At 47.6% G+C, this 15,019-nt stretch overlaps 1 protein-coding gene across 52 annotated transcripts in view; it reads right to left on the bottom strand.

Annotated features, from left to right (window-relative positions):
• The window catches only part of Map4k4 (mitogen-activated protein kinase kinase kinase kinase 4), a 125,632-nt gene that overhangs the window by 10,859 nt on the left and 99,754 nt on the right, over positions 1-15,019 (bottom strand). For 4 of the 52 annotated variants that reach the window (XM_087565186.1, XM_087565187.1, XM_087565189.1 and 1 more), the window contains exons 16-25: positions 14,777-14,938; positions 12,408-12,638; positions 11,492-11,598; positions 9,256-9,407; positions 8,576-8,673; positions 6,314-6,489; positions 5,568-5,688; positions 4,440-4,631; positions 2,022-2,139; positions 1,545-1,715 (exon numbers count right to left, since the gene is read on the bottom strand). In XM_087565186.1, coding sequence (XP_087421312.1) covers positions 1,545-1,715; positions 2,022-2,139; positions 4,440-4,631; positions 5,568-5,688; positions 6,314-6,489; positions 8,576-8,673; positions 9,256-9,407; positions 11,492-11,598; positions 12,408-12,638; positions 14,777-14,938 — 1,528 coding nt within the window. 52 annotated transcript variants of the gene reach the window in all.

Raw genomic sequence — 15,019 nt, 5'->3', positions numbered from 1 at the left:
GAGTCTGCATCCCGGGCTTGCCAGGATGTTAGGGGAACATGATGGAGCACTAAGACTGTTGCCAAGGTAACTTTGTTGGGCAAAATGATGACCAATTTCAACATAACTGCCATATTAACACTATCTCTATCCTAATGTAACATGCGAACAACATTAAAATCTTTCGATGTGATTAAATGACAGCCTGCTTTCTGGAACAGCAGCCAAGTGACGTCTACTGAGTAACAGCAGTGTGCTAGGCACACTTCTGTGCCAGCTTCCGGCTGTGCGGTGCCCATAATCCTCTAAATAGCTAACTCTATTTTTATCTATACCCGTGGTTCCCAACCTTCCTAAAGCTTCGACCGTTTAATACAGCTTCTTGTGCCAGGGTGACCTCCAACCATGACATTATTTCCATTGCTACTTCATGACTTTCACTTTGCACTGTTATGATTTGTAACATAAATATCTATGTTTTCTGATGGCAACCCCTGTGAAAGACTCATTTGACCCCCCAAAAGGTGGAGAACCACTGATCCAGATGGTCAACAAGGTCCTTACTGCAGGATCATGAGAGCAAAGCAGTAATGGCAAAGGCAGGAACTGTGACCCTGAGGGAGCAGGTGGGCCTGCTGTGAACATGGCAGCCTCTCAAAGGCTCCTGCCCAGGGCAGAGCAGGGGATTAAGCAGGCGAGAGAGACAGAGACAGAGAGAGAGACAGAGAGAGAGAGAGAAAGAGAGAGCGCGCCAGAGAGAGAGAGAGGAGGAGGAGGAGGAGGAGGAAGAGGAAGAAGAGGAAGAGGAGGAGGGGGAGGATGAGGGGGAGGGGGAGGAGGGGGGAGGGGGAGGAGGGGAAGAAGGGGCAGGCTACATGGGTGAGACTGGGAATGGTGTAAGGTTCAAAAGATAAAAGGCAAGCCCTTGTGTCTACTTCTGAAACGGACAGAAAGGAGTAATAGGGGATGAGATGGGGATGGGAGGGGACCTGATTTATTGCTGCAGGGGATGTGTTGGCTCAGAGAGCAGGACTGTGGGTAGTGTGTGACTTTATGCCATCTGCATGTGCAGTGTCTCATGTCATGTCATCTGCATGTGCAGGTCCAGGAAGTAAGAGGTTCTGGGTAGAAGCAGGGTACTTTAACAGCAGATCAACTGTGGGCTAGATTCCAGGGAGGGAGTTGGCAGAAAGGCTAGTTTGAATTGGAGAAGGCAGAACCGAGCGTGCAGCAAAGCCCTGCTGCTGCCCTGAGCACACAGACAAGCCGGCCCTGTGCAGATTGCTTCTAAGAGCCTCATCTGGACACTGGTCAGTCACAGACAAAGCGGTGAAGGCAGACATCCAGGTTTGCTCTTTCCGTGACAAGAACCAGCTCCTCTCTCCTCCTCTCACTCATCACCCCACATGGAGGAGGGGACTACTGCTGACACCACTGCAGTCACATCCGTGCGTCCTGCTGCACAACACAACTGAATAAGGACAGCATTCAGTGTGTGCTTCTCTGCAGGGCAACTCTGTGCTTCAGAATAAAGCCAAGTCATCCGATAGCAGTGAGGTACCTACCCCATAAGGCAGCACACAGGATCTCTGAGTTAAATCTCTTCTTGTATTTACGAATCTCGGGGGTATCACTCTGTGGCCTAGTGTTCGTGGGGTTCACATTGACCACTGAGCCTTTCCGAGTAGGATCTTGCCTTATGGCTTCTGGTCTCAGCCCATCACAGGAAAATCCCACTGAAACACAGTACAGTGAAAACGTAACTTCTGTACATAGACACCGCAGCCTCCCACCTCGGTATGCCCCAGATAACATTCATAAGCCGCGTCTGACACGTTTTCAAGAAAAGGTGTTCTAGCAGCAATGGCATGGAAAGGAAATTGACCATGACCTCACTGAGACCCAGGCAATGAGAGCGGATGGCCTTTCTAGCGGAGGGACCGTGCCACCTGCAACCATGCCATGCCTGAGCCCCTTGGGAAGCGGCGCGGGGAGGGGGCCCTGTGTCTGACAATTGCTTTCCTCGACGCCGCAGTACTTACCAACGGAAGTAACTGTTGTTCCACTAGATGGAGAGATCTGTAGTAACCTGGGGTCTATAAAAGGTGTAAAGGAGGAGGAAGATTTGTGTTTCTGGAGTGTGCTACTAGCGGACTGAGTCTGAAATGTAAATTTCAATTTCATTAATAGAAGAGACACATGTAAAAAGTGAACAGTAAAGACTATTCCAATCCACTTACACAGAGTACCATTTCCCAATCCAAGCCCTCTCCTCCTGCATCAATCCCCAAAACACCTAGCAGGCATTTCAAATGCCACATCTTCCTGGAGACACATACACACCAGGGGTAGTGATGCTGCAAACTACCGATAAAAGCACCACTTCATGACCGCAACTTTGAAGGAAAATGAAAATTCTTAAATAAGCATCTGAAGTGTCTTAATAACAATTCATTACTTTCTAAATTGACTTCTCACACTACAAAGTAAAATTAATAAATGTTTCATCTCCTATCTACTGTGACAGACTATTAGTGTGATCTCCTCTCTACTATGACTATTGGTGTGATCTACCTACTTGACAGACTACTGGTGTGATGTACCTACTGTGACAGACTGCTGGTGTGATGTACCTACTGTGACAGACTGCTGGTGTGATGTACCTACTGTGACAGACTGCTGGTGTGATCTACTGTGACAGACTGCTGGTGTGATGTACCTACTCTGACAGACTGCTGGTGTGATGTACCTACTGTGACAGGCTGCTGGTGTGATCTACTCTGACAGACTGCTAGTGTGATGTACCTACTGTGACAGGCTGCTGGTGTGATCTACTCTGACAGACTGCTGGTGTGATGTACCTACTGTGACAGACTGCTGGTGTGATGTACCTACTGTGACAGACTGCTGGTGTGATGTACCTACTGTGACAGACTGCTGGTGTGATCTACTTTGTACTATGATAGAATCACCACTAAGTCCACTCCACACAACAAGGCTCATTAGTAAACACACAGATGACAGTAGACATGGCTTTCTGGCCTTTTAGGAGCACTGGTGTTAATAACATAACTTAAAACCAAAAAAGAAAACAGACAAAAAGCTCACAGAGGAAGTGAAACAGTTGTTAAGTGGAGATGTAATGATGGTTAAAACCAAACAGAAACACTTGCCAGTTTAGTGAGGTAAGGCTATGGTAAGAGGAAGCGTGTGGTGTCACCAAGGAAAGGCGTGCGAGCACAGGTCTCAGGACAGAAGACACCGATCAAGCGCCTTTTCCTCTACTCACTTCCACTGTGGAGCACCTAAAAGTCACTGTCCTACAGCCCATGCCACCCTAAGCTTCCCCACGTGACACAACACCTGCCATCTCACAGGCTTCTTGCCCTGCTCTATCAATTAGTGGCCGAGTCACGACGGCCAGTCTGACGTCAAGGCTGCTCAGAAAGCAGCTCTCTGATACTGGCCTCAGGAGGAGAAGACTGTCCTGTGTTTTCTAACGAGAGAACAAAATCATCGCTGTTGTCCACAGTCAATCAAGTGTTTATGTTGACAAGACTGGCTGAAACTAAATGCCCGTTTAGATCTCTCTCAATTATTAAACAATGGACTCAACAGGCCCCAAACCTGTGAGATCAAATACTTGCTTAATTAAGCAGGAGTTCAAGGTGGGCTCTGTCACTGCACTCGGGCATGACCTACTTACAGAACCAAGACTCTCCCATCTATGACCCAGACTGAGCAGTACAATCATGCCATGCCCTCACAGGACTTCCTCTACAAAACTTTAAATTAAAAGGAAGCTCAGGCCTTTGTCCTTGCTTGGCATCATAGTTTTCTACTTTTTCCCTGAGGGGCACTTGACTTCTTAGACCCTGAGTATGTGTGGGTGTCAAGGAAACAGATCCCTTTAAAAGGGTGGGTGAAAACCAAAGTCATCCTCAACCAAGAACCAACCCCCTCCCCCAAATAACCAAAGGAAACCAGTAACCAGTAACAATGGGCGCCTATTTGCAGGACTCTCTCGAAAGACAAGAAGTTTGTGTAGGGAAGGCCAAGTCTATATAGTCACGCTTTCCTGCATCTTATACACTGGATAAAAGGAATGAAGAGGCAGATTCCACAAATGACTACAAGGATTTCATGCTAAATATGGAATGGATCTGAAAACACAGCAATCATTTTATTTACTTAAAAAAATAAACAATAAAGCAAGCCATGCAACTCTACTATCTAGAAAGGAAACAGTGAACTGACAAGCTCGGGGTCTCGGTCCCTCTAGGGTTAAGGATCTGTACGCAGATCTGAACATGTTACTTGGGACTGGGGAGGGGCAGATGACAGGAGAGCAGGGAGCAGGGAAGGGGGGAGGGCTTCTGGGAAGGGCTTCTTTGCAAACTAGCTCCTAGGCAGTGCTGGTCTAACCCCAGGAAAGCAGCCAGCTGTGGTGTGAGACATACCTCATTAGCAGTGAGCTTGTCCTGGGGTGTCTGTGGGGACATGGTGGGTGTCGGCTGGCTGGAGGATGGGGAGGAAGAGGTGGAGGAAGTGGAGGAGGAATGGCTTTGCTGTAAGAGATCTGGCAAGAGGTGAATGCGACCCGCAAAGCCATTGCTCTCATGATGGCTGGCACGCTTTTGGTCAACTGTACTCTGTAGAAAAAACAGGCATACTGGTCTCGCTCAGGCGCTGCTGACGTTGATAACCCTGCTGATAACTGCTTTGTTCAAGGGGCTGTGTGACTCTTCAAACTGTGTTAAATTACCAAGGAAAATCCAAGGGAATTAGCCAGAATTGCTCGAGCTTCCTTGCCAAACTCAAGAGTACCTCACTGGGGACCACCCAATGCAAGCAGCAAGCATTTCACCTGGTTCATTAGCATCAGTAACATCTGGTGAAGGGCCACCCCCTTGTTTTCTCTGTCTGAGCCACCTGTGGAGAGTACCCTGTGGTGTCTCTGAAGCCTGATCTTAGATTCTCCCTACTTTCCATCCAAATACACTGCTGTGAAACGAAACACCCAGGGCAAAACCCAAAGCCTAGAGAGTGCCCTGTCCTGCTTCAGTGAGGCGCCTGTCACTTGGACGAAACCTAAGCTAAGAATGAACAGACAGTTATAAAATATCATGGTCCAAACAGAATCCATCTTGCGTCACAAACAGAGATGACTGTTTTGGACCACAGTAGATTGGCTCACCCTCAAGGCTGCAGACACAGGGCTAGATGCCCCAGCAGGGCCTTAGGGTGGCCCTGTTAGAGGCTCCAGGTCTGTACCTTCCCTCTGTGAGCCTTCAGAGGATCCCTGTGGCTTCTCTACCACTCCAACACAGACTGTGAGACTCAGCATGGTGCTCGGATGAGGCTGCCATAGGCATGCAGGGACAGCAATGTGGGTGGGAGACTACCTTCGTGACATGGTGACATGCAGCACACGCCTACCTCCCTAGCCCAGGACACGCTGCCCTCAGAGTCGTGTTAACATGAAAACGATGATGATGTAGAAATAGCACGAGTGAGTGGATGAGCAGGTGGGTTAATGACCATAAGAGAAGCCCAGCCTCTGACAATAGAAAGAAGAGGCTCGGTACCTGGCGGACGATTAGGGTGCCCTCCTTGGATGGGGTCATGGCTGGTTCACTTTCTACGTCATCATGAACAATCATTGTTTTCACAGATTCTGTCTCACCGTTGCTCAGATTCAGAGACGACCTGAAGAGACAAGATCCACCAGTCACCGCTGCCAAGCCAAGCCACGTGACCCCTCTCAAAGCTTAAGGTGAGAGGAAGCCTCAGGCCTAAGTTTCCTGTAGGACAGTCAGTACGTTCCTTGCTGTTCACTTTGTTTTAAGCACAAGATTAATTAGAACGAATACTTATGTCTAATTAAGACACACCACACTGAAACGTTCCTTTTACTGAACCCTTAAAATAAAAGGAAAGGAGACATGTGGAGATACTGTGAGGTGTGTATGTAAGTGGTATATCTGTATGTATGTGGCTGTGTATATGTGGCTGTCTATGTGGTGTGGCGTTGGTGTGTGGTGTATATGGGGCACATGTACTGGGTGGTGTGTGGCGTGTATGGAGGTGTGTGTAATGTGTGTGCGTGGTGTGGTATGTGTGTGTGTCTGTATGTCTGTGGTTGTGTATGGTGTGTACGGGGCATGTGTAGTGTGTGTGCGCGCGCGCGCGTGTGTGTGTGCGTGTGTGTAAAAGCTGTCACTGAGTTCATGAACATTCCATCAGACTTCTGCCACAGGGTGAGGGCTGAAGTCTGCAGCAGAGAGAAGGCCTAGTGGGAAGACTCTTATCTTCGAGCCCAGCAAGCACTTACGCTGCTCTGGTGTCCTCTGGCCCCGAGGTGGAATCATCAGCCCCCTCCTGTTCCACATCCTCCTCCTCCTCATCCGTGGTCCCAGACTCCTCACTGGAGGAGGAGTAGTCTGTCACTTTGTGAGGTGGCCGCACATCTTCCACTGCTCGAAGCTCTTTGGCCAACGCAGTCAAGTCCTAGGATACAGGAAGAAACAGGAAGTTAGGAAAGGGGGAGGGGCGGGAGAAAAAAGGTAACGAGCCTTCCAGGCCAACTGCCAGTCAGTAACCAAGGTCAGCGTCAGAGGAGGATTCCTGGAGGTTTGTTTTTTCATATGTGGGAGTCTGTATAGCTTTGACAGAGAAACAGGGTAGGTGTAACAGACAATTTGAATCCCACTGTCCAGTAGTGTGTCAAGATGAGCTGACAGCAGTCTAATCTCATAAGTCTACAGTAATAGGCTTTTGCTGCAAAGACGTGACTACATAACATCATGTCTTTCTTTTTTTAAAGATAGTTTTTTTTTTGTTTTTAAGATTTATTTATTTTACTTATTTATATGAGTACACTGTGGCTGTCTTCAGACACACCTGAAAAGGGCATAGAAGTCCATTACAGATGGTTGCGAGTCACCAGGTGGTTGCTGCGACCTGAACTCAGGACCTCTGGAAGAAGAGTCAGTGCTCTTCACCACCGTCTTCTAAGAGGATTACTCAGAACTCAGATCACTGGCCTCTAGTTACACGGGCCTGAACTGACGTATCTGGGCTTTTCCCCTCCACAGCTCACGAAGAGTCCCAGGCTGACCAGACAGCACAGTGCTAGCACATGCTCACCCTTACTTCCCTACTAGTAACTACCATCTGTCTAAGCTGAGGGCATCTGCAGGGGGGAAAATCTCATCTGCCACGGCAGCTCCCACTGGCTTTTCTCCAGACTTAGTCACATTCCCAGTTATACAGACAATGACTGTGAACCTCAAAGAAAAGTTTACTAAAAACTGGCTTTTCTTTACTGTGCCAAGACACTTTAAGATTCTTATCAATTCTCTAAATCTAATTTCCTAGACTGATTGCTTGCCCCTCCTATTTAAATCCAAATCCCCCTTTCTACTTAGGAGTTTTATTTAAAAATCAATAGTATTTTTAAAAACCACCTACATGACTGTTTCCCCCTTTCTAATTAAAGAGTAGTTCCAACTTAGTATTCTTCTTTTACGCAGTTAAGAACACGCCTTTTTAATCTTTGACCTTGAGCCTCTGGACCTATCGGGGAGCAGGCTTGAGCCCACTATGTCCTGGTAATTATCTGTGGCAAAGGAGCAACTTCAGAACAGTTGTTCTAGAGAGGTAGGTTTGACAATAACCATCCAGAGCTTGGTTCATCTGCTAAGGCCGCTGGTGATCATTAAAGGCAAGCAGAAGGCAGAGAGGGCACTGCTGAAGCTAGCCTTGGGGGGGCAGGAAGCAGGCTTACCACTTCTCCCTTCAGGACACGGCGATTCCAAGGAGGTGGAGAGGGAGGCCATCATTGACGAAGGATGCAGAAAAGGGAGCAGGCAGCAGAAAGAAGGGGGAGGGGGCATCCAGAAATCAGTTAAAGAGGAAACTAAAACTTCAATAGGCTTAAAACCCAACAAGTACCCAAGTCTCATAATTAGTTACTATGACAAGGAGAGGGGAAGCAGGAGGAGCAGTCATAGCCATCATTCCAGAGACCAAAAGGCAGCAAGCACTCAAGCCACTGCAGGGGTTGGGGAAGCCAATTTGCAAACATTTATTCTGAAAGCCAGTACTGCAAATGCCAAACTTACCAAGGATAAGGTCAATGCCAAGCAATGATTGTGCGTGCATGCATGCGTGTGTGTGTGTGTGTGTGTGTGTGTGTGTGTGTGTGCGCGTGTGCGTGCTGGAGCTTTTGGCTTTTACTCAGTATAAAGTATTTGTTTCCTTAAAATCTGCCAATGTATAAAATTATATTTTTTTCTGCACTTCTTTGAAAAGCTGACTGGACAATTGGTATAAGGCTGAAGTAGAACAAAAGCTGCCCTACTAATGACTTCGGATCTGAGATGCCTAAGGGTGAAGCCACAAAGGCATCCTGTATCAGACAACACTTCTATTTCCTCACCCAGGGAAGGGTCATGCAAAACTCAAAGCACTGCAGGCCTCTAGCTTGGGATCTCCCACATGCAACCACGCACCCCAGCCCTTTACCCATATTCTTAACCCAAAGGTTTCACTAGAGCTTAAAATAGAATAATTGATTTTATACAATCCTTACAGCAGGTTTGAGAGGTCGAAATACTTCTTTCTTATCTTCAGGTTTTTTGGCTGCATTTTCAAGGCGCTGAGATGGAGAACCTTCAGACTTGGATGATGCTGTTAAGTTCAAAAGAGACAAAAAAAAAAAAAACAAACAAAAAAACAGAAACACATAGATGAATGCATGCCACAAACTGTCCATGCCACCGTCCCATCAATCTAGCTTCCGGTTTCTCCCTGCTGACTTCAGTTGACCCCTACCCCCACCCCCTCCATAGAGTCTGAATTCTGGGCCAAAACAGAACCAAGGGACACACTGGCAGCCTTACTTAAAACCCCACGTCTGCCTAATACATGCTCCCAAGTACTGAGAAGAACACTGCAAAGTGACTTTTCAACTACTGTTACCAGTAATACTACAGCACAGCCTCATAGTTCAAAACGGAAGAAATGTGTTCAAATCCCGCTGAGGTATTTAGCTAGTTACGCTCAACAGTGAAGTGCTTGCGGTGTGAAGCACTAGAAATGCAGCTTTTGGAGAAACATATCGGGACTGCTTATATCCTTAGCAATCTATGTCAAAGCATCATTTTGTAAAATATATGCAAACCCAGGCCTCCTTAAAACACATGGAGGCCTTCTAATAACAAATTACAACCATGCTGTTCCCAGACAAAGGATGTAGGAGAGATAGCGTACATCTCACTCTGAAGCGTTCACCAGAGCCACTCTGAGACCCAGGATGGGAGCCAGGCTGGGATCCTGAGTTGCTGGACCCTGAAGAGCTGCCACTGCCTGGCCTGGGGACCAGCTTTTCCACTCTCTCCCATAGAAGCCGGGGCTCAATACTGCTGTTGGAAGAGGAGAGAACGGTGTCATCCCACCATACTATGTCAGAGATATGCACTGATGTAGATTGTGGGGGCTCAGAAAAGTCTGCAACAGTAGCTAACACAGCACACTGCACTCTGCATACAGAGTGCACTGCACACACAGCACACAAACAACACACTGCACACATAGTGCACTGCACATAGCACACACAGTGCACTGCATACACAGAGCATGCTGCACAGAGTACACTGAGCATAGAGCACACCACAGAAACAGCACACTGCACAAAGCACACTACATGCACTGCACACAGCACACACAGAGCACACTGCACACACAGAGCACACTGCACATACAGAACACACTGCATGCACTGCACACAGCACACAAAGAGCACACTGTGCACAAGGCATTCTGCACACACACAGCATACTGCAGAGTACACTGCACACACTGCACACAGCACACACAGAGCACACTGCACACACAGAGCTCACTGCACACACAGAGCACACTGCACACACAGAGCACACAAAGAGCACACTGCATGCACTGCACACAGCATACAAAGAGCACACTGCACACAGAGCACACTGCACACAGAGCACACTGCACACACAGAGCACACTGCACACACAGAGCACACTGCACACACAGAGCACACTGCACACACAGAGCTCACTGCACACACAGAGCACAGAGCACACTGCACACACAGAGCACACTGCATGCACTGCACACAGCATACAAAGAGCACACTGCACACACAGAGCACACTACACATAGTACACTGCACAGAGCACACTGCACACACCATACTGCACACACAGAGCACACTGCACACACAGAGCACACTGCACAGAGCACACTGCATGCACTGCACACAGCATACAAACAACACACTGCACACACAGAGCACACTGCACACACAGTACACAGAGCGCACTTTACACACAGTGCACACCGCACAGACTGCATACTGCACATTACAAAGACTATATTCAGAGTCAGCATCTTCAATATCTTAAACCCCAAAGACGCTGAACAGCACCTTCCTGCTAAAGTACCTGAAATCCATGTCATGTGTAATGTGAGATGTGACTGTTTACGGCTACAACCACTTCTGTCCTGTCTACAGACCCTACTCTCAATCAGAAAATTTTCACTATCTACGTTGCCTTCTTCCACTATGGCAGCTCTCCCACCCTAGATGCCAAGGGTCTGTTCTTTTGAGAGGAAGCAGAGCTGGTAAATGAGGCTTCCTGCCATGGCCAATGCCATAGCACACAATCACTAGGACGAATTTGGGCCCTGGACACTGCCATAGGAGAATGCCAGTTCTCTCTGGCCATCGCATTGAAGGGTTGTCTGTAGACTCTCGACCATCATCCATCTAACCACACTGCCAACACAACACGTTCACTGATGACCAAATTACCAAACACTTACTGACATCTGCAGGGCAACGATGACAAATTTTCAGTGAGTGTACACGCAGCACACACCACACCTGATCAAACTTCAGAGCCGATCACTACATGGGACACTGGCACATAAACCCAGCTGACACCACCAAATAAAGGTAAAGCTTCTTTCACTGCGATTAAAATTCCGACTTAGCCTCATTGACTAACAGCTACTGCATCAGACGGAGCTACCCTGAACCTCAGCAGTGAGGTCACTTGACTGGCGTGGCAGTCTGCTGCAGGCTGTTAGGTCACAACGACGTGGCTATCATTTCCTTTTACTCAGTCTAAACCCTCACGATTTCTTCGAGACTAAAAACTCTCAAATTACATTTCCTAGAACCTGTCCTCAATCCTCCCTTCTCTACCTTTACAGGGAAAGGTGGTTTTCATTCCAAAATTACTACAATACACACCAACATTCAAATATGCTTTTTCACTACTCATCTATTTGCTGCTCGTGTGTGTGTGTGTGTGTGTGTGTGTGTGTGTGTGTGTGTGTGTGTGTGTGTGTGTAAACAGATCATGTTTGTCTAGGACCTCAGTGCTGGAGGAGCGCATTTATGAAAACAGACAAAAATGACTCTAAAAACCGGCAACCCATGGCACAACATTTCCTGACATTTTTCTTTTACCTGGTGGAATTTCTCTGTCCTGCTTGGCTATTTTGCTGCCCACTGCCCTGCAGTGGAGAATCTCGACGGGACAGGACAGGGGAACGAGATGTCGTTCTCACAGGAACCTTTAGGTAGGAAACACAGCAGTTAAGACAGACAACAGAAGAACAACGACAAAACTCTTCTCATCACGGCACTCCTCATAACACAGCCCTCCTCAGCCAGAACGCCCGCCAGGAAGCTTCCCCCTCTCCCAAGCCTCCCCTGCTCCTGCACGATCCAAAGAGCCTGGCTCATCTCTACAGTTTGTTGAAGTCACATTTGGACTGAAGCTGGTGGCAGAGAACACACAACAGCGCTTCGCTGAGGTAATACGTGAGAATCACGAGAAAAAGCTCAAAAGAAACCCAACAACAGTCTACAAATAGATCAGCCAAGAAGTAAAGACTGGCAAAGAAAGCGAGGAAATATTCAGAGGAAGCGAATTCCAGGTGGAGGAAAAACATACACTGAAACGTGCCTTTTAGTCCTCCTGTACTATTAAGTACAAGAAGCTCGACTTTTACATTAAAAAAAAAAAAATCACTGTCTTGTTCATTTTTCCTCATAAGACTTTTTCTGAAACTCTTGATGGTACCCACAATAATGGGTAGCTTCTGTATGAATTTACAATTCTACTTACTTAGAAGCATGCCGTTCAACATTTCTCTCTTAAATACCTTTTACCAAGTGATGTTTTAAAACCACTCAATGATAAAAAGCTAACTGACCAATGGCTGACTGTAACTGCTGAGATGGGGAACGGTTTCCCTCTGTGAGAGGTCATTTGAGACTTCTTGCCCTTTAACCCTGTTGGAGTCACTGTTCCCACCATCATAGCAAACAGTAAGTTTAAATAAAGAGAAAACAGCGCGGTCTGTCTGTCTGTCCTTACCCTTGGAGGCACCTCGTCACTGTCTGATCTAGACCAAGCCTTTTGGGTGGGCTCAGGTACCTCCGACTTAGAGTCAGAGCTCTGACTGAGCCCCTCACTGCGGGAAGGTGGACATGGGTCCTGAGAGCGGAGATGGTGGTGTGCGAATTTGGGAGAAGGGTCACTGAAGGAATGGGATCTCGAGACAGGGGAGACATTGTTCTTGAGAGATGCCAGGTGGGACCACTGTACCTTACAAGAAAACAAAACACAAAACATTCAATGCTTTCTGCACACAAACTAGCTTTCCTGGTCAATACTAAACCCCAAACAGGAGATAGCAGAAGTGGAGCGTGAATCAGGGAGGCACAGTGTCAAGCATGGAGCAGTACACGGGCTCCATGCTGATGACGCGGCAAGAGAAAGAGCAAAGGCACACTCATAAGGAAACAGTGCCCAGACACGCACTGTAGACAGCAGTGGACAGGAACATGTACACGCATGCCCGTGTCAGCACGGAGAGGTGAGGACCACGGACAGAGACACTGCTGAACCCTAAACCTCCCCCCACCTCACAACCCCGAGTCTGAGACTGCAACTGTGAGGAAACACAGGACACATTTGTGCAGGCACACAAACTCCTCCTGATACGGGACTGTAGCAGACTAACTTTAGGAAAAACCAACTTTTCAAATGTACCAATAATTTTCTTATTTCCTCTCAGTCTTAAATGTTTTGGACCTAGCTGGATTTAAACTCCTAATTGTGAAAAAAGAAAAGTGGGATTAAAATTTCCTTAGCAAAATATCTAGTACCAAGACACCCAGGCTGACCAGCATCAAGATACCTTGGGCTGACCGGTGGAATACGCCTTTCAAACAGAACTCACAGACATGACAATCTGCCAAGTCAATCTGTCTTTAAAAACATTCTCTCAAAAATCTGTAAAATATTTTAGTAAGCGGTGTCTCGCTGTTGGAGAATGACCACCCATTACGACAGTCATCACGCTCAGCACGTACTAGCTGATGGTTCTCATAATGACTTGCTTGGCTTCTGCAGGTGGAACTGGCAGCTAGGACCTGGTGCATAGTCTCTGTGGCTCACAGTGAGGTGGATCCAAAGGATCCTAGCTTTGGCACAATCCCATACTGCTAGAACAGCTTAAGTGTTCACTAGGAGAGCAACCGAACAGATGTGTCACCAAATAGTGCTAAGTGGGGCTTGATCCTAGGAGCCATGTGAGTCTCCCTCTGGCAGGTGAAACTTTAGGCCAAAAGTACTCTGCAGAGGAGGAAGAGAGGTAGGTTGTCTCCTCTCCTGAATCAAAAGCTTCTGAGGTCTGCTGCTCTGAGGTAAATTTGCCCTTGGGTTGGGTTTAACTTTCAGGACAAACCGCATATGCTTGTCACCAGGAAACAGGCACCAAGTTGAGCAAGCGGCAGGTGACAGCTGACCCTCCTGCTGCCTCTGCTCTCACAGTCCTCCGTCTTTTTCTATGTCTTATTCTCTGAAGCTCTCTGCTGCTATACCGGCATAGACCCCACACTCAGATCTGCTCTTCTCAATTAGCCTCTCCAAGGAGGGTTTGTTATCGCAGAGCACATTCAAATTCCCAGGAGAAGGCAGCTGTCCCAGCAGGGCCAAGGACAGAAAGCTCAGAGATCTGTGTGAGGCAAAGCAGCATGGAGTTATGCCTAAGCACCCTATTCAGGGAAGGAGCAAGAATCAGTGTTCGCCTGGGACAGGACTGCCACCTACTGTCCCTTCTGGACAGCATGCCTAAGACAGAATGTGGGACGGACTGAAGGTCATAAACTTTGTCCTAACCCTCTACAGGGAATCAATATTTAACCCACTGGACATAACCTGCCTGTTTTGAATCTTGACAGGCTTGAGAATTTGTTAAAAAAAAAAAAAAAAAAAAAAGAACCTTTTCCCAGAAAAATCTACACATTCCGCCAAATAAACAGAAGCTGTATGGAACCACAAGGCCACCTTCAGGTTCCGAGGGTCCTTCAGGGGGCTGGGACCACAGAAGTAAAGTCCTTACTTTAAAATGTTCAGGAGAAAAGCTCCTGGTTCTCTTCTAACCTGTTTACACCACAAAGCCAACTTTCTAAAAATCTAACTAAAAAAAGTATTTTAGAGGAAGGAGGGACTTCACGTCGGAGTGAAGGAGGGAGGGAAATAAAGGTATCGGCTGCTGACAGTCCTAATGAGTTCAATAAAAACCTTGAACAAAAACAAACAGACAAGAACCCCCGCAAGCCTCCTCTCCCTGCCGCTGGACGCACGCCTCCTTTCGGTGAGACAGACAATGAGCTACACGCGGGCGGCACAGTGAGCCACTCTACAAGTCTTCAGCACAGCGAGGCTGCTGCTGCTACCTGTGGCTCCGCTGGTCTCTGCAGGGCAGGGTGCACAGACTCTGAGTTGCCATTGGAAAAAGATTCTGACCGGGAAGGCACGGGTGGCTCCAGTCCTCTGCCTGTCTGCTTAGCCTGGGCCTCAGGGGAGCTGTGGTTAGTCTTTCTAAATCTATCTTCCACCTGCGTCAGAGAATCAGAAGACATGGCTCCGTGTTAGTAGGAAAGGAGAGGCAGAGAACGTACAAGAGCAAAGCCATTGAG

Source organism: Rattus norvegicus, chromosome 9 (assembly GCF_021556685.1).
Source record: "Rattus norvegicus strain SHRSP/BbbUtx chromosome 9, alternate assembly SHRSP_T2T, whole genome shotgun sequence".
Taxonomy (NCBI): domain Eukaryota; kingdom Metazoa; phylum Chordata; class Mammalia; order Rodentia; family Muridae; genus Rattus; species Rattus norvegicus.
The sequence above is the reverse complement of the archived record's forward strand: the minus strand, read 5'-3'. Positions and strand labels throughout refer to the sequence as shown.